Source organism: Nymphaea colorata, chromosome 8 (genome assembly GCF_008831285.2).
Source record: "Nymphaea colorata isolate Beijing-Zhang1983 chromosome 8, ASM883128v2, whole genome shotgun sequence".
In the NCBI taxonomy this organism is placed as follows: Eukaryota; Viridiplantae; Streptophyta; class Magnoliopsida; order Nymphaeales; family Nymphaeaceae; genus Nymphaea; species Nymphaea colorata.
Window position 1 is genome coordinate 12,886,970 of NC_045145.1, and position 26,549 is coordinate 12,913,518.

The window sequence follows — 26,549 nt, forward strand, 5'->3', positions numbered from 1 at the left end:
TGTCTTGGTAAGATCTGATGGATGGATCTAACTTATGTTTAGCTCTCAGAAAAAGGATCCATACTGATTACTTTAATTCACAAAGGCTTCCTGGTTGTATATCAAAGCATGAATATTAGCATCTGCATGGCCAAGAAAAAGCTTCTGACGTCGAAAAGTAATGACTCCCACCTGTTTTTGCTATGACGTTTTGAACATCGCAAAGCTTCACCGCCACTTTGCTTGTCTTATCACTAATCTTTTTAGTAGAATTCATCTCGGATTTTTTTTTTCCTTTTCTTTCTTTGAAAACAAAGGTTTTACTTGTATCTTCTCATCGACCAAATATGGTAAAAAAAGTTGGCAACTTTTCCCTGGGACGGTGGCCCCTAATGGAGGTTCTTAAACCGGAAACCCGTATTTTCTCTTCGCGGTTCCGACACATGGGCATCTTGAAAATCTGAAAATCTCCCCAAGAAAGCAAGAACACCAAACCACGTGCAATCCACTGCGGGTTTTTTTATCACACACACTGAGCGAAGCTAAGACTTCTGTTGGGTTGAAACTGCGGGTTGGACCAAACTTTCGGCTGCCATGTGGGGGCCGGATTTGGTAGTTGAATAACAAAGGATTCCCACCTGGTATCCCATCGTCTGGACGAAGATACGACAAGAAGATGTAAGGCTTGGTACAGAATTTGGGTTGGGATGTCCATTAGTTTATCTCCTTTTTTTTTAAGTTTTTCTTATTTGTTCACTTTTTCTGTTGGCCCACATGTACCTCCTCCTAGAAAACTTGAACCAACTGAGCCTGGGGAGCCCGTTGTTCTGACCCAGTTGTAAGTAGGGGAGGCCTCTTCTTGCAGAGAACGAAAGTAATGGCGAGAGGTTCCGGCAACAATGATGCCAGTGAGACATCTTCTCAGAGAGTTCCATTACTGAACCAGGAGGTAGTGGTGGCCTCTATCTCTCTCTTTCATGGCTTTAGATGAGTGTTTGGTTTGATGGGTATCTTTGTGTTTTCGGTACCTTTAAGGTTAACGTTGCTGTTTCCTTCTTTCTTGGGGGGTTCTGTAACGAGATGTTGGGTTTAACTGGATGAGGAAAATGAAACGTTCTTAAGGTTCTGCTTTCGTTGGTTTCTTCTTCCAGTTTGTAATTCTCTGCCTGTGCTGACAAAGGGTATTGTTCTACTGAACTATTATTTCTTTTCCGTAAATAAGCATTGCTGAATTTGCAGAAAGAAAATATATGTTCGTAAATTTTATCATACAACTTATCTTCAAATATTTGGTCAACTTTGTAATGGAGGAAGATGGAAAGTGCAATTGCAAATTTGGTGCGTGAGAGAAGCGGGTGGTTGTGATGTGCCAGATGGTGCTTTTATGTGACTCTGTTTACTTGTTACATCTGGGGACTTGGGCCTCGATATGTGCATGTAGCGCAAAAAGATATAGAGGCATAGTTCTACGAGTTCTCAGTGTCAAGGTAGAAATGTGAACAAAAGAAAGAAAGAATAGCCGATTTAATAGACTTTGACAACCCTTTTTCTTGATCAGCAGTTTGATTTGCAGGTAAAAGTTGCAAAGAAATTGAAAGTCAATACTTTCTCTTTGTAATTAAATAATGCATCTCAACAAAGTGCTGCAGAGTCTACAGTGTTGAAAACGAACAAATCAACTTGCATGCTGTGTCTGTTGATAAGATGTGTTGCCAATCACAACAGTATTGTTACATTCTTGGCATATCGAGTGCTGTTTGAAAGTGTTTAGAAGAGTCACATGTCATCATCTATGAGAGTCTACTCAACTCGTCCTACCCCTAAGTCAGTTTTGTGGTCTTATACATTATCAGGAATCTGACACCAAGACGAGTTCTTATAGATTTAGAAATAATTTTCCATAGCTGATCTGCTAACATGGCATAATGAGCCTTAGACAATTAACGAGGACGTTCAACCATTTTGAGGAACCTTTGGAGAACCTTATCAACAACTTAAAATGGAACTGGCTAAAAAATGTCACGTGGATCTCAAATCTATATGCCAATTGATACGCTTAGTAACTGTAATTCTTAAGTGCGTGAAGAAGAAGATAAACCTGAAGCATAATTATGGAAAGAACTGGACATCGTTAAAATTATGCTTGTCAAAAATTACTGTTGGAGGATCAGGACCTAGGTGGCATCTAGAAATTGTCTTTTTGGATTAATTCTTTCCTGCTCTTTGGTGCAAAAAGATTTTAAAAAAAAAACAACAACAAAAAGGGGCTGTCTTGCCTAATATTGACCTGCTCTTTGGAGCACAAAAGCAGACACAATGTAAGAAGGGATGTCCAGGAAAGAGTACACACTTTATTGTCATACAGAGATAACGCCATAGTTGTAAAAAGCAACACATGCTGTTTATGTGCTTAATATCATAGAATAATGATGCCAACAAGCTTTATTGCGAGAAAATTTTTCAGTAGTTGCCTCTCTTTATCTTGTCCCTCATTTCTTAGGCAGGACCTAAGGGAAATGATGCACAACCAGAACATGGTCAAACAGATCTTGAACATGGGGACAACATTCAGGTAAAATCCAACAGTCCTCTTTTCTGCTTCAGATTGCATGACTTTGAAACTGACTACTCTTGTTTGGAACCTGAAAGACCATGGCCAATTCTTCGATCATGTTAAATGGCAATTGTTGTCCTGCTCAAATTCTTAAACTTCATGATATCTCAGTTCGGTTTGTGGCATTTGCAAGGTTCCTAGAACATGCATCTCGAATTTCCTAAAGAGTAATAATCAGGCCGTTTTACACTTGGAATACTCAGGAGATTAGCACACTTGTATTGGCTTCAAAATTCAAAAGATTTTCTCACAACTCAAACAACATGCTTTCTCAAATTTTATTATGTGATATATATGATCTTCATCATCATCAGGTCCATTCGCAGACAGGTTGAATTTCATGGATGATACTTTTGATTTGTTCCTCTCTGTACGTGTAAACTGCATGTCACCAGCTTCATTCATGTTCTGCTTTACTGTTCCCTACCATGTCTTTGTTGGGGTTCTTTTACATTTATAATAACCAAAGATGCCTAAAAGCATCTTGTTCAGTTAATTCCTGAAGAGCGGAAGAGATTATTTTGGTTATCAACTTATCATCATTAAGCCTGGATAGATGGAGTTGAAATGCTGCTTCTGTTCCTCTATTCGCAACTCTAAAGCTATTGTTAGTCATGAGATCTTCTATATCACCTCTCACTGCCTGGCAGTTGTGTCAATTGTCCTTATTGTTCTTGTGTTTAACCTCTGAAATGACATCTGTATGTGGTAGGCTGATGTTAAGAAATCTTGCAATTTGTCTTGTATGGCATGACTCCTTTTTTGACATGCAAAAGTATCCTGTTTTTCTTAGCTTCTAAAGTATGTATCATTGATGTCAGCCTGCGAATGTTGGTTTCTGCCGAGTGCTTCTACTGGTAAGCATCGGTTTCATCCAATTTCATAAGAACTTATATACTACAATAGAAGGTCGACATATTTCATGATGGTTCTGACTGGCATCTCTTATCCACTGTTAGGCAAAGCCTGATGCAGGGAAACTGGTCCTTGCCACCATTGCACTTCTTATTGCCTCAACAACGAACATTCTTATCGTACGTATTTTTTAATTTGCAAAAACATATCTTGTAGCATGTATCATCTGTAGAAATGTTATTTTTGTTATTGTAGAAGTCGATGAAAATTTTTTCCCCTCTCTTTCCATTTTATGCTTATATCATTCAATCCTAGGGTCACAGTCATCTATCCTTCAATACTTGATGAAAGGTACCTTAGTTATTCATGTTAACATGGCATATCTGCAGTTAGTTAGGAAGACTGTTATATCTGAAATTCATGTTAATGTAGCATCCCATGTTTGGAGAATTGATGAAGAATAGTCTGATGCCAAAAAATTTAAGAACATTGATTGCTATAGTCCTTTTTGGTTTTGAACTGAAGCTGACTACGGGTTAGGATGTGTCATACAGGACACATCAGTCAACCTCTAACTAGATCATTACTCTTAGCATCAGTCGTTTAATTCTTGGATTTGAGATTATACTGCAAGGACATATGTTCTTTAAGGGGTGTGGAATTTCAGTATTTAACAATAGTGTGAGAATGACATAAAATTTGTTTCTATTATAGGAAATCTGATAGTCAAATATATGAAGCTCTCATAACGTGTCCTAGTTCTTAGGCCTATTTGGGTGCATATGAAAGCAGGTTATGAGGCAATTTGAAATCTCTCTCTGGGTCCTTAGGTCAATCTGGAGCAGTGCGTAATAATGAGTATCAAAAACATGTTCGTCGCTTGGGCGTCAACCTAAAACAAGAGGATGCATGTTATGTTAGGAGAATAGGTTCTAAGTTTCTAACATTCTTTGAGGAATGGCTTGGGAATAGTCCTAGTCAAAGATTTGAGAAAGTCCATGGCTATATCTACCTGGATTCGGTATTACATTGTCTCCTAATAGCTAGGGATGTACACGAGCCAGGTTCAAGCTGATCTAAGTGAGCTCAAACTTGGCTTAAGTGCCAAAGGGCTCAACTCAAGTTAAGATGGCTCAAACTTGTCTCGGTTAAGCTCGAGCTGAGGACTGGCCGAGCCCAGAAGTTAGTAAGAAAATTATTCTTGAGCACAAGAGGAAACGCCAGGTTTGAATTCACGACCTAATAATTGGTAGCCATAAGGAACTCCATTGTGGTTATTTCTTTTTTGTGACAGCATTGTGCGATGCTGTTTATATAGTTTCTTTCTGCAAGTTTAGTTGAGTATAAACGAGTTGAGCCCTGCTGAGCTCAAAATCAACTCACCTATTCAAGTGAGTATATATCTTCACTCGAACTCTACTCGTTTGTTAAACAAGTCGAGCTCGAGTCAAGTTTATCAAGTGAGTTCGAGTTCAGCTCAAGTGGGCCCAACTCGTCGAACATCCCTACTAATAGCTCTTTTATGTTTCAATCAAGTTGGAGCTGGCTGTCAAGTGGGTTAGTATCCACCAGATTGGGCCAGGCTGATGCCAACATGCTTTCTCCAACCTTAGAAAGCTTGAAGATAACAAACATTGCTGCCTATATTTTCTGCACTTATAGTCTTATTGATGTGTAGTTCTTTACACGCATTCGTGTGCATGCCTGAAAGCATAAAATCTTGTTCTTTATCTAATACATGGAATACATGATATGTCTGCACATCTTCTGTCACCACTTTCACCATTCTTGTATTTTTGGAAAAGTGGGGCGTGATTTCCTCACAAGTTCACCAAATGCACTATGAAACCAGCAAACAAAACATCCAGGGTATCTCATACTTATTCTTTTTTTTCCATGTCGTCATCTCTTCCATTTTGGATAAGTAGAGATGAAATTTTGAAGCAAATGTCCAGATAAGGAGAAAATTTTCAAATTTTTGTAGTACGTTTCTTTTTAAATTTTCTTTTTCAAGTGTTTGTACAACTAACTCCTCATATTTCATTTCTGCCAACAGTTTTCCTTCTCACTCAGTTACTTGGCTTCTTACTCAGTCTCTATTATTTTTTGCAGCCAAAATTTGGTGGAAATATAATTGATATTGTGTCTAAAGATGTCAGAACACCTGAGCAACAAGCAACAGCTTTAGCTGCTGTGCAGAATACAATATTCAGTATCATGCTGATAGTTGTTATAGGGTATTGCTCCATATTAACTCTTTCTCTTTTGATTCTCTCACTCTTGATTACTTGAGGCTGGATTCTCATGGGCCATGGGCGCATGGCATGTTTCATGGAAAACATGTTGCAGCTCCTTAAGAGAATCTGTATATGATAATTCATTTGTATTGCCATCATCATTTTCAACTGCTCCTATCATCATCTGCATGAACGATCTGCCATGAAATTTACAAAAATGCTTGCTAAGGAAATTGACAGTTAACAGTGTGCTGCTACGTGATCATACTCTTAATAAGCCAAAAGGCTCATTATTTCATAGTTTTGTGTACTTTGATGTCTTCATTAGTTTGTCGTCTTAAAACTGCAGAATTTGGTAATAATTTCTTCGTTTATGACTAATAAATAATAAGGTAGTCATTGGATGCATAAATACGGAGATTGTAACACCCCAAAAGTTTAGTCTCGTGATGAAGATTGTGAGAGATCTTCAAGGTCTTATAAAAAACATTCTTAAAATGGTTCCTAGCCTTTTCCGGGCTGAAACAGAAGCTGCGAGGGGGCGGGTTGGGATCCACTAGACCGAGAGCCCAAGCCCAGGAGTGGGTCGGGTCGTTACAGTGGTATTAGAGCATAGTTCAACACTCGGACCTGGAGTCCCACACACGAGGATACGTGTGCCTTAAGGAGGGTAGATTGCAACACTCCAAAAGTTAGTCTCGTATTGAAGATTGTGAGAGATCTTCAAGGGCTTATAAAGGGGGTTGTTAAAATGATTGGTTGTCCTTGTTCCTAACCTTTTTCAGGTTGGAACCGAAACTGCTAGGGGGCAGGTTGGGATCTGTCAGACCAGGGGCTCGAGCCTGGGACTGAGTCAGGTCATTATAGTGATATTAGAGCATGGTTCAACACTCAGACATAGGGTCCCACATGTGAGGATGTGTGTGTCTTAAGGGGGGTTGTAACACCCTAAATGTTTAGTCTCATATTAAAGATTATAAGAGATCTTCAAGGGCTTATAAAGAAAGTTGTTAAAATGGTTGGTTGTCCTGGTTTCTAGTTTTTTTGAGTTTGGAACCGAAACTGCTAGGGGGCAGGTTGGACTTCGCCTAGGAATGTTCAACGAGTGGTCGAGCTCGAGTTGATCCAGCTCGAACTCGGCTCGACTCGCATATTGCTCTGCTCAAATCGCATATTGCTCGGCTTAAGCTCGAGCCGAGCTTTATGAGGCAAGCTCGAGCTCGACTCAGTTAATTGAGTGTGAGCTCGATCTCGACTCGTTTAAGGCTTTAAGCTAGTTTAAGCTCGTCATGAATAATGATCCTCATCTTCTTCAAGTTATGGAGAGAAAAAAAGCAGGAAATGAAAAATAAAAAGAAGAGAGCAAATTAGAAGACATAGCAGGAGAAATAAAAAAACAAACGAGCCGAGTCGAGTTTAAACCAGTCGAGCTCATGTAACTCGAACTTGAGTCGTTCATAACTCGAGTTTTAACTGGAGCTCGAACTTGACTCCTTTAACAAACGAGTTGAGCTCGAGCCAAGCTTATATGAGGGAGTTCGAGTCGAGCCCGAGCTGGCTCGACTCATTGTACATTCCTAGCTCCGCCAGACCAAGAGGTTGAGCCTGAGAGTAGGTCGGGTCGTTACAATGGTATCAAAACATGGTTCAACACTCAGACCTGGGGTCCACAGGCTCAGATGCGTGTGCCTTAAGGGAGGTGGACTGTAACACCCCAAAAGGTTAGTCCCGTATTGAAGATTGTGAAGGATCTTGGCGGACTTATAAAGGGGGTTGTTAAGTAGTTAGTTGTCCTAGTTTTTAGCTTATTTTGGGGTTGAAACCAAAACTGCTAAGGAGCGGGTTGGGATATGCCAGACCAAGAACCCAAGCTGGGAAGTGGGTCCGGTCGTTACAGAGGTGTTCCTGTTTTAGCATTTCTTGGATGATGTGTACATGAAATAGGCACCTTTGAGGGTTTCAAATGTAAAAGGACTCCTTTTACATTTGCAGCTTTCTTCTTTTTTTACTTCCTAAGTCGGTGCATGTAAAGTCTCTCCTACTTCTGCTTTTGTGCCTTTCCATTGTGCTTTTCAGCCAAAACCTGATGTCATAATATGTATGGCTAGTTATGGGTGTCTTACATATTAACCTTGAATAGTTCTCATGCTTTGCTAGTTGTATGCTCACCAGAAGGGTGGATGCTATGGATCAACAGAACTTGTCACTCTTTTTATTTTCTGTTTGGTACTTTGAGCACAGCCATTTTCATCGGTTAGCAGAATATTCCTTCTATGGGAGGAAGCTGTCAAGCATCTACAATTTAAGCTTTATCTTTCATATATTTGCTGGAAGGCTCTGACTAAACATTGTCACTTGGTTAGTTCTGTCTGCACAGCATTAAGGGCATGGCTGTTTTCATCTGCTAGTGAAAGGGTTGTGGCTCGCCTAAGAAAGAATCTATTCAGCCACCTTGTACATCAAGTGAGCCTGAATACAAAAATCCAGTTGTATGCATGTATGCATTTTTACCATGACATCTTCTGAAATTTTGTGCTCATATTTTAGGAAATAGCATTCTATGATGTTACACGAACAGGAGAGCTCCTCAGTAGGCTATCTGAAGACACCCAGATCATTAAAAATGCAGCTACAACCAATCTATCAGAGGCACTGAGAAATCTTGCTACTGCATTTGTTGGCCTAGCATTTATGTTTGCAACATCTTGGAGGTTAACGTGTGAGTATCCAAACATAATTGTGCTTTGAATTGTTATTGCCTAAATTTTAGGAGGTATAAGATATTTTTCTTGGCCTCTCTATTCTAGCTAATCTTTGGGATTGGTTCCACGTTGAATTCTTTCACTTCTCTTGGTTAATCTTCCGGAATCTATTTTGTACTTTTAGGCTATCATTATAGATAGCCAACTCATGACAAGACAGGATGATGCTAAGAGGTTACTGTAACACTACTGTAAGATACTATTTAGAATTTTGGAATAGGTCTTGTATGAATAGCACATTCAACTGGTGACCATAAGTTGAGATGAACTTCTCACGCTTAAAGGCAAATTCAGTAGCATGCCTGCTTCAATTACTAGCTGTTGCATAACCTTGCTTACATCAGTAATACTAGTAGTAATAGTAATAGTAGGAATTTTCAATTGAAAGGAAAGATACTGTAATATAAAAAACTGAATTTAAATCAATAAATATTTTGTTAGCAAAAAACTGTGGAGATCTTCTAGTTCTTCAAATCATCAGCATCATGAACCATTGTGGTCACAGACTCACAGCAATGTATAATATGGCAAGCACCAACAACTTTGGTTCAGATCCAAACCAAAAATTGTGATATATGGCAGCTCAAAAATTGTGATATATGGCACCAACAACGTAAAATATCATAACGTATCGTAACTGTATTGTTTTTTTTTAATAAATCAGAAAAAAATCGAAAAAAACAGCAAAAATCAGTAAAAAATAAGCCTGAGCACCGGGCCAGGCCGCCGCCAGGTACCCGGCCCAACTCGGGCCCAAACCCGGGCCCTGAAAAAATGAATTTCGGGCTTATTTATTCGGGCCCAGCCCGGCCCGGTAAATAACGGGCTTATTTATTCGGGGGCCCAAAAAGCCCGACATTTTTTTTTTTTTTTGCTGCTGTGAAGGAGTCTTCTGCTGCCGCAAAGGGTCTCCGTTAGGTCACCGTGAAGGGTCTCTACGTTTCTTAGTGTAGAAACACGAACCACAAAGAGAGAGAGTGGAGAACGAACACACAATCTACGTGGAAAACCTCAGAAAGAGGTGAAAAACCACGGGGAGGCTCTGACCTAGGGGCACGCAACCCTAGGAGAGAGAAAATTATATTTCACTTAATTCAACACTAAACACAAGTGACAATATAAAGAGGGAGAGAGGAGAAGCCGCCTAGGGTACCGAGCCTGCCTCGGTACCCGCGCCCCATAGAACCGGGTCCAGGAATGGATCCGGTTCCCACAGCAACATATTCTAACACTCCCCCTCAAGCTTGGCATACATGTCAAACATGCCAAGCTTGCTAACATTCTTTTCGAATGAAGAAGTACAAAGCCCTTTAGTTAGGACGTCTGCAACTTGATCTTCAGACTTCATATATGGCAGAATCAGCTCCTTTGAGTCAATGCGTTCCCGGATAAAATGACGGTCAATCTCCACATGTTTGGTCCTGTCATGTAGAACTGGATTATTGGCAAGATTAATCGCAGACTTGTTGTCACAGTACATCTTCATTTTATCTCCCAGTTCCACACCAATATCAGTCAAAAGAATCTTCAGCCACAGCATCTCTGTAACCCCCATTGCAACAGCCCTGTACTCAGCCTCAGCACTAGACCTCGAACATACTTCTTGCCTCTTACTTCTCCAAACAACTAGGTTACCTCCAAGAAAGATACAATACCCTGTAGTAGACCTCCTTGTGTCAGTGCAACCTGCCCAATCTGCATCTGAGTAGCCCTCAATAGTAAGTTTGTCTTGTCGAGCATACAGCAGTCCTTTTCCTGGGTCATTCTTTAGATATCCCAACACTCTTTCTGCACTCTTCCAGTGACAATCCGTGGGAGCATGCATAAATTGACTTAGCACATTTACCGCATACGTGATATCAGGGCGAGTTAGAGTAAGATAGATAAGCTTACCTACTAGCCTCTGATATCGCCCTTTTCCTTCCTCATCCAGAATAGTGCCCGTCTTGATACTTATCTTAGTTCCCGACTCTATAGGAGTAAGATAGGGCCTACAACCAAGTTTGCCTGTCTCCTTTAGTAAGTCAAGAGTGTACTTCCTTTGATTCATAACCAGCCCTGTCTCTGATCGAGCAATCTCTATCCCCAGAAAGTATCTCAGCTTACCCAGATCCTTGAGGTCGAATTCTTTAGCTAATCTCTCCTTCATCTTTCTGTTTTCTTCTTCGTCACTGCCAGTGACAATCATATCATCAACGTAGACAAGGAGAAGACTCACCAGACCACCTCTCTGCTTTATGAATAGGGTATGATCTCCATTTCCTTGCTTGTACCCAGTAGACTTCATAACGATCCTTAGTCTCTCAAACCAAGCTCTAGGCGACTGCTTCAAGCCATACAAAGCTTTCTTGAGGTGACAACATTTTCCCTCTTGAACATACCCGGGAGGCATGCTCATATAGACTTCTTCCTCCAGATGGCCGTTCAAGAACGCATTTTTAACATCAAGCTGGTCCATGCGCCACTTCCTGTGCACAGCAAGAGCAAGAATAACCCTCACGGTCTTCAACTTTGCAACAGGGGCAAAGGTCTCAAGATAGTCGATCCCATACTTCTGGCTGAACCCCTTTGCAACCAAACGAGCTTTATATCGATCTACAGTGCCATCAGGTTTGTACTTCACGTTGTAAACCCACTTAGAGCCAACTAAGTGTGTCCCTTTAGGGATATCAACAACTTCCCATGTTTTGTTCTTAGCTAACGCACCCATCTCCTCTGTCATAGCATGTAACCACTTGGGATCATCCTTAGCATCATCCACCGACCTGGGAATAACAACTTTGGATAAGGTTGTGATAAAACATTTGTAATTTGTACTGAGCTTAGCATAAGAAACAAATCTCTGAATAGGGTGAGAAGTACATGACCTGGTGCCTTTGCGCACAGCAATGGGGAGCTCTTCATTCGATGGACTTGGGTCATCCGGGGAGATCACAGGATTGGGATTGGTTCTATCCTCATCACCAACATCTTCCACTGTAGCTTTCTCCTTTCTGACATAAACCTGGCCAAACAAGTGATCCCGGGCAACAATGGGCTGAGCATCCACCGTGACCCCTTCCATATGGCTGCCCTTCTCATTACTGACCATGACCGTGTCAATCACACTGGGACTAACCTTGTAATCCAAAAACTCCATAAACTGAATTAGCTGATTAGAGGAATACTCTTCCCCTTTGTTCCCAAGACACTCCCCCTGAAGAGGATTCACCGAAAAATATGACTCATGTTCATGAAATGTGACATCCCTCGAAACATACACTTTGGAAGTAGTAGGATCCACACATTTATACCCCTTCTGAGTGGAAGAGTACCCCAAGAAAACTCCTTTAATAGACCGGGGATCAAGTTTTTTGAGAGTAGGGCTATGATTATGCACAAAACAACTGCACCCAAAGACACGAGGAGTAAGAGGCCACGGATTCTGAGTGGGCCACAGGGTAGAATAAGGAGACTGACCATCCAACACCCTAGTAGGCATACGGTTAATGAGATGTGCACTAGTGAGAAGTGCATCACCCCAATACCGCTTCGGGACATGACGTTGGAACATAATGGCCCGGGTAACATTCAATAGATGACGATTTTTACGTTCAGCTATACCATTTTGAGGAGGGGTATAACTACAAGAGGTTTCATGAACAATACCCTTGCCTTTCAAGAATTCATCAAGGGATTGGGAGACATATTCCCTTGCATTATCCGTACGGAAAGCTTGAACAGTAGTATGGAATTGAGTCTCAACAAAGGCAACAAAGTTTTTCACAACTGCTGGAACCTCACTACGTTCTCGCAACAAGTACACGAACGTACATCTAGAGTAATCATCAATAAGCATCAAAAAATAGTGACAACCACCACACGTGGGTACTCCAGAAGGACCCCAAACATCGGAATGAACTAAGGCAAACGGATGAGTGGTTTTATTCAAAGAAATAGGGTACGAAGCCCTGACATGTTTAGCCAATTGACACACTTCACAAGCGAAGGAGTCAATTGAGACAGAAGCAAACAAATGAGGAAACAACTTCTTTATTAACTGGAAGGGTAGATGTCCAAGACGCTCGTGCCATCGCAGAACAGTAGATCTATCGTTCACACCAGACAAGTGACCACTCGTGGCAGAAATCAATGCTGAAGCAACTTGTACCGGCAGCCTGTAGAGCCCATCAGTAACCGAACCAATCCCAATCTTCTTCCCCGTCACCAAGTCCTGCAGGGAACAATGATCAGCAGAGAAAATCAGATTACAGTTTAATTCTTTAGTAATACTGCTGACAGAGAGTAAGTTCACAGGAATATTTGGAACATGCAGGGCATTGTGGAGACGGTATTTGTTCAACAGGGACAAGCTCCCTTTCCCAGCCACAGAGATAGAAGACCCATCTGCCATAGACACGCGTTGCTTGCCAGAGGAAAGTTGATATTCTTGAAAGAGTTTAGAGTCCCCTGTCATGTGGTGAGTGGCTCCACTATCAACAATCCAATCACCAAGAGAAGGGTTACCTTGATCAGTCGAGGCAACGAGAGCTTGGGCTAGCTGAGCCCCTTCAGACGTGGAGGACTCCTCAGGGGTAGTAGATAGACGGCTGATGTACGCCTGTAGCTCCTTGAGTTGAGCAGGGGACAACTTGGACTTTGCACCACTAGAAGAATTGCTCTGACTGGAATCAGACACAGAAGGGCTACGCTTGCCAAAGGGAGGACGACCTCTGACCAGTCTCTTCTCGGGATGAAGATCCCAACAGAAATCCACCGAATGCCCCAACTTGTGGCAATGAGTGCAATGTCGGGCAGGACGCTGCCCAGTCCCTGAGGCACGGCTGACAAAGGCAGAAGGGCCATGACCGGTGTCAAGATGCATCACCTGGCGACGTTGTTCTTCAGACTCAACACGAGCATATACTTCCTCTATCCCCGGAATCTCATCACCATTAAGAATCTGGCTACGAATAGACTCAAATTCATCCCGCAGGCCTCCCAGAAACAGAAACGTACGGTCCATCCATTCCTTTTCCCAGTAGAGGGAATGATCTGAACCGCATGTCCACTCATCAGTCACATGATAATCTAACTCCTCCCACTTGGTCTTCAGGGCAGCATAGAAGGCAGCAACAGACAAATCACCCTGTGTCAGAGAGTAAATACTGCGTTTAATCTGATAGGTGCGCAAATGTCTCTTCTTGCGACCATACATCTTTGCAAGCACAGTCCACATATCAAAAGAGGTCGGCTTCCGCAGAATGAGGGGCTGAATATCGGATGACACGGAGCTGATAATCCACACCTTCACTTGGCTGTCCTCCAACGCCCACGTCGCCCATTGAGGATCAGATTTGATGGGCGCAGGTTTGTCGCCAGTGATGTAAGAGAGACGCCCACGGCTAGTAATCCCAATCTCGAGAGCGGCAGACCAAGATAGGTAATTGTCCTTGGTCAGACGGATGGAGGTGACCTGGATCGGCACGTTCTCAGTCTTGGAGGCGCTGCCCGTGTCAAGAACGGCATCTTTTTGAGTCCCCATCGCTTCTGCCATCACAAACAAGCACACAGCAACAAGAGGCACAGCAACGGGAATGAGGCAACGGCGACGGGAAGGAGGCAGCGGCGACGGCGGCGGGAATGAGGCAGCAGCGGCAACGGGAAGCAGGCGACGGCGCAACACAGAGGCCACCCACGGTGGCAGGAACAAAGAACGGGGCGAACGGAGGACCGCGGAGGCGTAACAGAGGACGGCGGCGGCGGAACAGAGGACGGCTGCGGCGGAACAGAGGACGGCGGCGGCAGAGCAGGGCGACGTCACAAGGGCAGCAGCGATGCCGGAACAGAGGACGGCGGCAGCGGAACAAAGGACAGCGGCGGCAGAGCAGGGCGACGTCACACGGGCAGCAGCGGCGGCGCCGGAACTTCAACGGCGTCGGGCGACGAAAAAACTTGACGATCCTCGGAAAAAACGCTTCTCCAACTCCGCTGGCTCTGATACCATGTAGAAACACGAACCACAAAGAGAGAGAGTGGAGAACGAACACACAATCTACGTGGAAAACCTCAGAAAGAGGTGAAAAACCACGGGGAGGCTCTGACCTAGGGGCACACCGCAACCCTAGGAGAGAGAAAATTATATTTCACTTAATTCAACACTAAACACAAGTGACAATATAAAGAGGGAGAGAGGAGAAGCCGCCTAGGGTACCGAGCCCGCCTCGGTACCCGCGCCCCATAGAACCGGGTCCAGGAATGGATCCGGTTCCCACAGCAACATATTCTAACACTTAGAAAGCAGAGTTGCAGTCCCGGAGGAGGAGGCACTGGGCGAGGAGCTCGTCGTCGGGGAAGGGCCCACCCCATCTCATGGTGCTTGCGATGAAGCGGTTGCAGAAGAAGGAGTTCTACCAAATTCTTGCCGCGAACGGTGCCACCTCGACCCGGAGTCGCTTTCTGCCTGGTCGTCCACTACCACTCGGAGTTTGATGAAGACGATGACTTCGAAGACGAGATTTGGAAGGTCTGCAAGCGCTTTGATGATGACGAGTGCTTCTTCATCCGAATTTATCCTCCTTCACAGCAGCAGCAAAAGGGGGTTGAGGGAAACCCTTCACGGCAGCAGCAAAAGGGGGCTGAGGGCTTCACGGCAGCATGAAAAAGTTGAGACACCCTTCACGGCAGCAGCAAAAGGGGGCTGAGGGCTTCACGGCAGCAGCAATCGGGCCGGGCCGGGCCCTGGGCATAATCTGAAGCCCGAGGCCGGCTACTTCATCGACCCGGCCCGGCCCGGCCCGGTTAGAAACGGGCCGGGTTTCGGGCTAGCCCGGTAGCTCTAACGGGCTTAGTTTTTGTTACCTTTTTCGGGCCGGGTCGGCCCGGCCCGATGCCGAGCCCTAGTAAAAATCAAGAATAATATGTTCTTCATAAAAAACATGTTTTACAGAATGATAGACTTATTATTGTTATAAAGTTACGGTTCATCATTCGTAAACATCAAAATTCATCAAGATAATGAAAATGTGAAATGTTCAATGTCAATACATATAAAATGAAAGCACTCTCGACTATCATTCATAATCTTCATCATATTCAGTCTCATCCTCATCTCCATCTTCTTTTTCATCTTCACGATTTAAAAAAACTCCTTCCTTCCAATGGGAATCAGCCACCCACTCACAAATCCATGGTTTAATCGATGATTTCACTTTGAAAATCGATGATTTAACGATGAAAATCGATGATTTAACAATGAAAATCGATGATTCCCTCCACGGCGGCACAATCTCTAGGTTAGAAATGAAGAAGGGGCGGATTTTTATAAAGAAAACTCGAAAAGGGGGGATTCAAGCCCCCCTTTTTTAAATCAACCTGTATTGTACGATACAGGGGCCTGTATCGTACGTATCATACGATACAGGCACGATACACCCCTATTTACGATAAAGGAGGTGTATCGTATCGTATTTTCTAAATGATACGATACGTATCGTACGATACGGCCTTGTATCATATGATACATACAACACTGGTTAAGCCACTGCTAGATATATATTTAATTTAGATCTCTTTTTGTTGTTGGGTAGATCTTTCAACTCCACCAAAATGAGAATGTATTTGATTGTTAAAATTTATCAGCTAAAAGCACAAATATATGAAATGCTGTGCAGTATAAAACCTGTTGATATGCTAGAAACGTGCATCTTGAGGTCCATGAACTCTTTGCCATACTGACAATGTCAACTTTATCACTGAGCAGATCAGCCACCATGTCTGTTTGTTCTTGCTCTTCTCCTCTATGATCTTTAGACTGGATCCTTTTGAGTTCAGTTCATTTTCTTTTAACCAATTTTTGTTTCAGATAGGACAGAACCAATGTTTACTGTCTTTATTAACAATGTTATCATGATCAGGCGTATCCTGTCTGCACAAGCTGAAGATAATGCTCCTTTTCTTGACAAGGATTTGGTCAAAATTCAAAAGCACATAAATTACTGGATAAATAAGTGGAGTATGATGCCAACTAACAGTCATGACTGTAAACCTAACATTCCAAATCTTGTTACTATCAGTTCTCATTATCCATGTCTGTATCAAATAAAGCAAGCAAATAAACCTTTTATGCATATCACAGATAAATAGTGTACATCCCTAACAAAATGACTTTCTATGATATGATTGGTTTTCAGTGCTGGCGCTTGCTGTTGTACCAGCTATCTCAGTGGCTGTAAAGAAGTTTGGGCGCTACCTTCGAGAACTTTCCCACAAGACTCAAGCTGCAGCTGCTTTAGCTGCCTCAATTGCAGAGGTTTCTTCTTTTATTCTTGATGAACATGCCTTTCATTTGTTGGTACCTGCATCATGAAAATAATAGTGCTATTTGCTGTAAAGCATTTGTGTGCACACATTGTGCTATTCACATGTAAAGAAACGACTGATGTGTTTTATGATTGGAATGCTTAGCGAGAAAATAGGAAAAAAAAAGTTGTAGTGGTTAAAGAGACGTTAAGTGCCTGTCAAGCTTCATAAGAAAAAAAACACAGGCTTACGGTTTCTAATAGGTGAGCATATTTTTGCTGATCCTGTATAACTCACACAAATACATTCAAAGTTTCAAACTATAGTAAAAGCAGAGAACCATTGAGGTGAAAACAATTGTGCAAGTTGAAACAGTTCAAATTTATGCTTGTAGATGTGTTGAATATTGCATACACCTAATTTCATCTGGTGCAAGTTGCATGAGTTCAAATTATGCTCATTTTCATTCATTGAGTTCATGAATTTTCCCATAAGACTCAAGCTGCAGCTGTTTTAGCTGCCTTAATTGCTGCAGCTGCTTCTTTTGTTCATAATGAACCTGCCATAGACTTATTCATACTGCATGAGGATATTGTCATATAAGCTATTGGTCCTGTAGAATGTTTGTATGCACGTGCACTTTATATGCTTTTTATTGTAAGCCATTTGTATGTGCATGCACTTGATTTGCCGCATCGAAATGAAGTATCCCTTATTAATGATTAAATGTTTAGCCAAAAGAAAAAAGAAAAGAGGAAGCTGAATGAGACTTTAAATGCCTGTACTCCTAACCGATCTACTCATAATGACAAGCTCTCTGTCTCTATCTCTCTGGTGTGTGTGCACAAACACTTGCACGTAATAAAGCTAAATGCCTAAATCAGTACACTGGTAGATAAATGTGAAATTTGAAATAAGATAAAATATAATATAGTTTGAGAATAAATAAAAAAATAAACAAATAAGATCATGAAAAAATTGATGAAATTAGATATGTGCAATATTGAACACCTCTACAAACATTCATTGAAACTTGCACAAATTAGTTCACCTCAACAATTATGTGCTTTTAAGTATGCTTGAATGCATATGTGTCTTATAGTGGACCTGGAGCACTTGCTCCCACCTATTAAAAACCTTCAGCCTAGGTTTTCTTTTGTCGAATGGGATAGATATTTGACTTGATAGGAATCATGTTCTGTGGACATAAAATTTCATTTTCCAAAGTCATTGTTGAACAGTAAAATGCACAAAGAACACAAATATAACATGGAAAACCCTCGACGCAAGGAAAAAACCATGATGTTGGAGATGATTCCGACGCTCACTAGCTGCTAGTCACTCTCTCTTTCTTAATTTTTCATTAACACACAAATTAGGGTTGTGTACACAGGTTACTTAAATAGGACCCAACATGAACTGACCCTTAGAAATGGGTCGGATCGGGTCCAGACCCAGAACCAGTCATACATAACACGACGACACTCCCCCTCAAGTTTGACATACATGTCAAACATGCTCAACTTGGATACATTTCTCTCAAATGAAGTAGATGGTAGGGCTTTGGTCAATGCATCAGTTGTCTGATCTTCGAACTTCATGTAGGGCAGAACAAGCTCTTTAGCATCAATTCTCTTTCAAAATGACAGTCAATCCCCACATGTTTATACTAGATTGTTGGCCAGGTTGATTGCAGACTTGTTATCACAATACATCTTCACTGGACCCTCAGTTTTGATTCATATGTCAGCCAATAGCACTTTCAGCCACAACAGCTCAGAGACTCCCTTGGCCACAGCCTTATATTCATCCTCAGTACTGGAGCGGGAGCAAACGTCTTGTCTCGTACTTCACCACACCACAAGATTTCCTCCCAAGTAAATACAGTAACCTGAGGTGGACCTCTTGATATCTACATATCTTGTCCAGTCAGCATTTGAATAACCTTCAATCTCAAGAAAGTCTTGCTTAACATACAAGAGACCCTTGTCAACTTCCCAACAAAACGTTGATATCTTTCTTTGGCTTCTTCACAGAGGGGCTCTCCATCTCTAAGGCTAGGTTTGTTTCCAGTGTCTATAGGAGTAGAAGCATGTCTACACCCAAGTTTTCAAGTCTCCTTTAATAAATTTAGAGTGTATTTTCTTTGATTTAACACAAGACTTGTGTCTAACCTAACAATTTTAATGCCAAGAAAATATTTCAACTTGCCAAGGTCCTTGAGATCAAATTCGATAGCTAGCAGTTTCTTTAACTTCATTATTTCATCCATCATTACTTGTGACAATCATATCATCAACATATAGCAACAAACATGAGATGCACATATCATATGCAAGGCTTCATTATTTCATCCATCAGCACCCATATCCTAAACATGTTCTGTATCGTGCCTATATCATACGTATTTGCGATACATACCCCATATCATATGGTATGGGTCTAATTCATATAAAGGGGGTCGATACCCCCTTGTTTACAAACTTTCTTTTAAAACCCGCTCCTTCCTCATTTCTACACCTATTCTAGAGTTGGAGGAGGGGGGGATTGTGCCGATTTGGAAGGATAATCATCAATTTAACTGTAAATGTGTGTGTGGGTGGCTGATGCTCATTGGGAGAAAAGGGGTTTTTCTGATTTCTTCTCTAGAAGGTACAAAATCTCTCATTCTTACCGTAGATTCATACATGTTGACTTTCGTTAAATTTACTGTAGGTTTGCAATTTTTTTTTTTGGTCAAGATATAACATCGCTTGATCCCACATGGCAGTGGTGCAAAAGGGTGCAAAGGACAAATACGGCTTACAATATGCCTTTTACAACATTGGTTTATGTAGAAATAATAGACGCACAAGAAACGAAGATCGAACACAGATGTAACGTGGAAAACCCTCAACTAGAGGAAAAAAACCACGGGTGAGGAGCTCTGGTGCCCACTAGCCGCCAGACTCTCTCTCTCTTAGAAAACTTCATTAACATCCAAGATTAGGGTTTACAATGGTATAAGTATGCCCAAACCGGACTCACTGGATCGGGTCCAGACTCGGACCCATACATCAAGGTCCGTCAACACTCCCCCTCAAGTTGGGCATACATATCAAACATGCCCAATTTGGATACATTTCTCTCAAATAGAGTTACATGTAAAGCTTTAGTCAGAATATCAACAGTTTTATCTTCAGACTTCATGTATGGTAATGTTAACTCACTGGCATCAATTCTTTCTCTGATGAAGTGATGGTCAATCTCAACATGCTTTGTTCGATCATGAAGCACTGGATTGTTAGTCAAGTTAATCGCAAACTTATTATCACAATACATCTTCATAGGCCCTTCAGTCTCTATCCCAATATCAGTCAGCAAGATCTTTATCCATAATAACTCTGATACTCCAGTAGCAACAGCCCTATATTCAGCCTCTGCACTTGAGCGGGAACAAACATCTTGTCTCTTGCTTCTCCAAACAACTAGATTTCCCCCCAAGTAGACGCAGTACCCTGAAGTAGATCTTCTGGTGTCAACACAGCCTGCCTAGTCTGCATCAGAATACCCTTCAATTTCTATAGACCTTTGTTTCACATATAGAAGTCCTTTGTCGGGGTTCTTCTTCAAGTAACACAAGATTCTATCTACAGCCTTCAAGTGTGCATCCGTAGGTGCATGCATAAACTGGCTCATCACATTTACAGCAAAGGTGATATCCGGTCTAGTCAGAGTGAGGTATATCAATCTACCAACTAGACGTTAATATCTCCCTTTAGCTTCTTCACATAAAGGTTATCCATCCTTGCTATCGAGTTTGTGCCCAGCACCCAGAGGAGTAGAAGCTGGTCTGCATCCCAATTTTCATGTCTCCTTCAGTAGATCCAAAGTATACTTCCTTTGATTAAGCACAAGAGTCGTACCTGATCTGGCAATTTCAATACCAAGGAAATACTTTAGCTTGCCAAGGTCCTTGAGATCAAATTCAGCAGATAGTAAACCCTTTAATCTTGCTATCTCTTTTTCATTATCACCTGTAACAATCATATCATCAACATAAACCAACAGTAGAGTAACTTTACCCTTCATCCTCTTTATAAACAGGGTATGATCTTCATTTCCTTATTTATAGTCATGCTTCTTCATAACAAGTCTGAGACGTTCAAGCCATGCTCGGGGAGACTGTTTGAGCCCATACAAGGCCTTCTTCAGTTTACAGCATTTTCCAGGTCTCTCAAAACCTGGGGGCATACACATATACACTTCCTTTTCGAGATCTCCGTTGAGAAAGACATTTTTAACATCGAGTTGGCACATCTCCCAACCCTTCAGCGCCGCTAAAGAAATAATAACTCTAACGGTCTTATCTTTGCGACATGAACAAACATCTCTAAGTAGTCGATCCCATATTTGACTGAACCCCTTGGCCACTAGACGTGCTTTGTACCTACCTCTCAACATTCCCATCTGGTTCGTACTTAATGGTGTAGACCCACTTTGACCCAACCAAATGAGCTGCTTCAGGAATCTCTACCACTTCCCATGTCTGATTTCTATCTAAGGCTTCCATCTCTTCTTGCATAGTATGAGTCCACTTGAGGTCACTCTGAGCCTCTATAACATTCCTGGGAATCACAGCCACAGACAAGGAGGATACAAAACATTTGTAGTTGTTAACATATCATGTGTAGGGAACCGGGTCTGGATCCAGACCCGGTCCCATGGGCACGGGTACCGAGAGTGGCTCGGTACCCTAGGCGTTTTTCCCTCTTATTTAATCTCACTTATAGTGTAATTGTTGATTAAGTGATATAAGATTTTCTCTCTCCTAGGGTTGCGGTTGTGCACCTAGGTTAGAGCTTCTCCGTGGTTTTTCACCTCTCTTTGAGGTTTTCCACGTATATTGTGTGTTCCTTCTCTTTCTCTCCATCTTGGTGTGTGTTTCTACATGGTATCAGAGCCAACGCGTGAGAGATCGTTGGTGTGATAGTCGTGTTTTCGCCGTTTTTTTGCCGCTGCTGTTTCCGCCGTTTTTTTCCTCTGCCGCTGCTGCGCCGCCGCCGTCCAGCGCTGCCAGCTGCGCCGCCACCGTCCCGCGCCGCCGTCGCCCACTTCAGCGCCGCCGTCGCCCACTTCAGCGCGCCGCCGTCCCGCGCCACCGCTGCCCACCGCCGTCGCTCTCTCCCGCACCGCCGCCGTTCAGCGCCGCTGCCTCTTGTTTGTCGTCTCTGGTGCTAGGTATTCTTTCTCCTTGGTGGTTGTGATGGCCGAGGAGATGTCCCTCAAGATCGATGATGCCCTAGACTCGGGCAGCAATACCAAGAGCGAGATCTTGCCTGTTCAAGTCACCTCCATCCGGCTGAACAAGGATAACTATCTCTCTTGGTCGGCTGCCCTAGAAATTGGGATAACCAGTCGTGGTCGCCTGCCCTACATCACTGGGGAGAAGCCTGCACCTTCAAAAACCGATCCGCGATGGGCTACTTGGACGTTGGAAGATAGTCAGGTTAAAGTATGGATTATTAGTTCTGTTTCTGCAGATATTCAGCCTTTGATCTTGCGTAAATCGACTGCCTACGACATGTGGACTGTGCTTGCACGGATGTATGGCCGTAAGAAGAGAGTATTGCGTACGTACCAAATCAAACGTAGCATATACTCTCTTAAACAGGGTGACTTGTCTGTAGCCGCTTTCTTTGCAGCCCTAAAGACTAAGTGGGAGGAACTTGACTACCATGTGAATGATGACTGGCACTGTGGGTCTGATCATGCCTTGTACTGGGACAAAGAGTGGATGGATCGGACGTTTCTTTTCCTCGGAGGCTTACGCGATGAATTTGAATCCATTAGGAGCCAAATTCTCAATTGTGACGAGGTCCCCGGAATTGAAGAGGTGTATGCCCGTGTGGAATCTGAGGAACAGCGTCGACAGGTGATGCATATTTACACCAGTCAGGGGAGTTCTCCTTCAGCCTTTGTTAGTCGTGCTTCTGGGATTGGACAGCGTCCTGTTCGGCGGTGTAGCCATTGCAACAAATCAGGACATTCTGTTGATTTTTGTTGGGATCTTCATCCTGAGAGGCGGCTTGTCCGGGGTCGTCCTCCTTCTAGCCGTCGGAGTCCTTCTGTGCCTGAGCCTAGTCAGAGTAGTCCTTCAAATGTTGCCAAATCTAAGCTTTCCTCCGATCAAATCAAAGAACTGCAAGCGTATATCAGCCGGCTGTCTACTACTCAGGAGGATACTTCCACGTCTGAGGGGGCTAAGTTAGCCCAAGCTCTCGTGGCCACTAGTGACCAAGGTAATTCCTCACATGGTGATTGGATTGTTGACAGTGGTGCTACGCATCATATGACAGGGGACCCTAAGATGTTCCAAGAATACAAATTGTCTTCGGGGCAGCAACGTGTATCTATGGCTGATGGTTCTTCTATCTCTGTGGCTGGAAAAGGGAGTTTGTCCTTGTTAAATAAATACTGTCTTCATAATGCTCTTCATGTTCCCAATATTCCTGTGAATTTGTTATCTGTCAGCAGTATTACTAAAGAGCTCAACTGTAATCTGATCTTTTCTGCTGATCGGTGTTTTCTGCAGGACTTGGTGACGGGGCAGAAGATTGGGATTGGTTCGGCTATTGATGGACTCTACAGACTGCCTGTGCAGGTTGCGTCCGCTCTTATTTCAGCCACTAGTGGACAGTTGTCAGGCATGGGAGACAGATCTACTATTATGCGATGGCACGAGCGGCTTGGTCATCTTCCGTTTCCATTGATTAAGAAGTTGTTTCCTAGTTTGTTTCATTCTGTTTCCATGGACTCCTTCACCTGTGAAGTGTGTCAGTTAGCTAAACATGTTAGGGCCTCGTACCCTATTTCATTCAATAAAACCACTCGTCCATTTGCTTTGGTTCATTCTGATGTTTGGGGTCCTTCGGGAGTACCCACTTGTCGTGGTTTTCATTACTTTATGACCCTTATTGATGATTACTCCCGTTGTACGTTCGTGTATCTGTTGAAAGAACGTAGTGAAGTTCCCGTTATTGTCAAAAATTTTGTGGCCTTTGTTGAGACTCAGTTTCAGACGTCTGTCCAAGCTTTTCGCACCGATAATGCTCGAGAGTATGTCTCTCAATCCCTAGATGATTTCTTGAAGAGCAAGGGTATTGTCCATGAAACGTCATGTAGTTACACACCTCCCCAAAATGGCGTGGCTGAACGAAAGAATCGCCATTTGCTTGATGTTACCCGGGCTCTTCTGTTCCATCGTCAGGTTCCCAAGCGCTACTGGGGTGATGCGCTTCTCACTAGTGCCCACCTTATCAACCGTATGCCTACCCGTGTGTTGCAGGGCCATTCCCCGTACTCTATGCTTTGGCCTTCTCAGAATCCCTGGCCTCTTACTCCTCGGGTGTTCGGGTGTGTCTGTTTTGTTCATGACCATAGTCCCACCCTCAAGAAACTTGATCCTCGGTCTGTCAAGGCTGTCTTCCTGGGGTATTCCTCCACTCAGAAGGGATACAAATGTGTTGATCCTACCACCTCTAAAGTCTATGTTTCCCGGGACGTCACCTTCCATGAACATGAGGCATACTTTCATGTGAATCCTCTTCAGGGGGAGTATCTAGGACACAGTAGTGAAGAGTATTCCTCAAATCAGTTGATTCAGTTTACGGATTTCTTGGATTACAAGGCCAGTGAAAGTGTGGCAGACACAGTCAGAGATGATAGAGACTGTCACATGGACGAGGGTCTTGATGATAATCAGCCTACAGCCCGTGATCATTTGTTTGGCCAGGTGTACAGAAGGAAGAAGACAGATGTGATTGAAAATGTTGATGTAACCAATCCCAATCCTGTGAGCTCCCTGGATGACCCAAGTCTAATCAATGAAGAGCTTCCTATAGCCCTGCGCAAGGGCACCAGGTCTTGCACTTCTCATCCTATTCAGAGATTTGTCTCTTATGCGAAATTGAGTAAGGATTACAAATGCTTTATAACATCCTTGTCTAAGTCTGTTATTCCCAGGTGTGTGGAAGATGCTAGAGAGGATCCTAAATGGCTACAGGCCATGACAGAGGAGATGAATGCCTTGGCAACGAATGACACTTGGGAAGTTGTGGATATTCCCAAAGGGACTCATTTAGTTGGTTCAAAGTGGGTGTTCAATGTGAAGTACAAACCAGATGGTACTGTGGAAAGGTATAAGGCTCGGCTTGTTGCAAAGGGGTTTAGCCAGAAATATGGTATTGATTATCTTGAAACCTTTGCCCCTGTTGCCAAACTGAAAACTGTGAGGGTCATATTAGCACTTGCCGTGAAAAAGGGGTGGAGCATGGATCAACTTGATGTTAAGAACGCATTCTTAAATGACAATCTAGAAGAAGAGGTCTATATGAGTATGCCTCCTGGATATGTTCAAAGCGGAAAATGCTGTCATCTTAAGAAAGCCTTGTATGGATTAAAGCAGTCTCCTAGAGCATGGTTTGAAAGACTGAGGATAGTGATGAAGACAAATGGATACAAACAGGGAAATGGTGATCACACCCTATTCATTAAGCAGAGAGATGGCCTGGTGAGTCTTCTTCTTGTGTATGTTGATGATATGATAGTCACAGGTGACGATGAAGAAGAGAAAAAGAAGATGAAGGAGAGGTTAGCTGCTGAATTTGATCTTAAAGATTTGGGTAAACTAAGATACTTTCTGGGGATAGAGATTGCTCGGTCAGAGACAGGGCTGGTTATGAGCCAAAGGAAATACACTCTGGATCTTCTAAAGGAGACAGGCAAACTTGGATGCAGACCCTTTCAAACTCCAATGGAGTCTGGTACAAAGATAAGCATCAAAACTGGCAACATCCTAGATGAAGAAGGAAAAGGGCGGTATCAGAGGCTGGTTGGTAAGCTCATCTATCTTACTCTTACTCGCCCTGATATTACTTATGCTGTGAATGTGTTGAGTCAGTTTATGCATGCTCCTACTGATTGTCACTGGAAGAGTGCAGAAAGAGTGTTGGGGTACCTAAAGAATAACCCAGGAAAAGGATTACTCTATACTCAGCAAGACCAACTTAATATTGAAGGATACTCTGACGCAGATTGGGCCGGATGTACTGATACTAGGAGGTCTACCACAGGGTATTGCATCTTTCTGGGAGGTAACCTGGTTGTATGGAGAAGTAAGAGGCAGGAAGTTTGCTCTAGATCCAGTGCTGAGGCTGAATACAGGGCTGTGGCTATGGGAGTTACAGAAATGTTATGGTTAAAGATTCTCCTAGCAGATATTGGTGTTGAAACAGAAAAGAAGATGAGGATGTACTGCGACAACAAGTCTGCAATTAATCTTGCGAATAATCCCGTTTTGCATGACAGAACTAAACATGTGGAGATTGATCGCCACTTCATACGAGAACGCATAGATTCAAAGGAGTTGATCCTACCTTATATGAAGTCTGAAGATCAAATTGCAGATGTTCTAACCAAAGCCTTATGTACATCTCAATTCGAGAAAAATGTAAGCAAGCTAGGCATGTTTGACATGTATGCCAAGCTTGAGGGGGAGTGTTAACATATCATGTGTAGGGAACCGGGTCTGGATCCAGACCCGGTCCCATGGGCACGGGTACCGAGAGTGGCTCGGTACCCTAGGCGTTTTTCCCTCTTATTTAATCTCACTTATAGTGTAATTGTTGATTAAGTGATATAAGATTTTCTCTCTCCTAGGGTTGCGGTTGTGCACCTAGGTTAGAGCTTCTCCGTGGTTTTTCACCTCTCTTTGAGGTTTTCCACGTATATTGTGTGTTCCTTCTCTTTCTCTCCATCTTGGTGTGTGTTTCTACAGTAGTC

The 26,549-nt window shown here is 42.8% G+C and overlaps 1 protein-coding gene across 4 annotated transcripts in view; it reads left to right on the forward strand.

Moving 5' to 3' along the window:
* Window positions 1-439: 439 nt before the first annotated feature.
* LOC116259251 (ABC transporter B family member 25) overlaps window positions 440-26,549 on the forward strand; it is a 45,456-nt gene continuing 19,346 nt past the window's right edge. Inside the window, exons 1-9 of one of the 4 annotated variants that reach the window (XM_031636976.2) lie at window positions 440-657; window positions 770-928; window positions 2,480-2,551; window positions 3,415-3,450; window positions 3,553-3,627; window positions 5,561-5,685; window positions 8,049-8,148; window positions 8,233-8,404; window positions 16,619-16,737. In XM_031636976.2, coding sequence (XP_031492836.1) covers window positions 857-928; window positions 2,480-2,551; window positions 3,415-3,450; window positions 3,553-3,627; window positions 5,561-5,685; window positions 8,049-8,148; window positions 8,233-8,404; window positions 16,619-16,737 — 771 coding nt within the window. In that variant the 5' untranslated portion in view covers window positions 440-657; window positions 770-856. Of the gene's footprint in view, window positions 658-769; window positions 929-2,479; window positions 2,552-3,386; window positions 3,451-3,552; window positions 3,628-5,560; window positions 5,686-8,048; window positions 8,149-8,232; window positions 8,405-16,618; window positions 16,738-26,549 lie in introns of those variants that run through there. The other 3 variants (XM_050079104.1, XM_031636974.2, XM_031636977.2) reach the window with 3 other exon arrangements.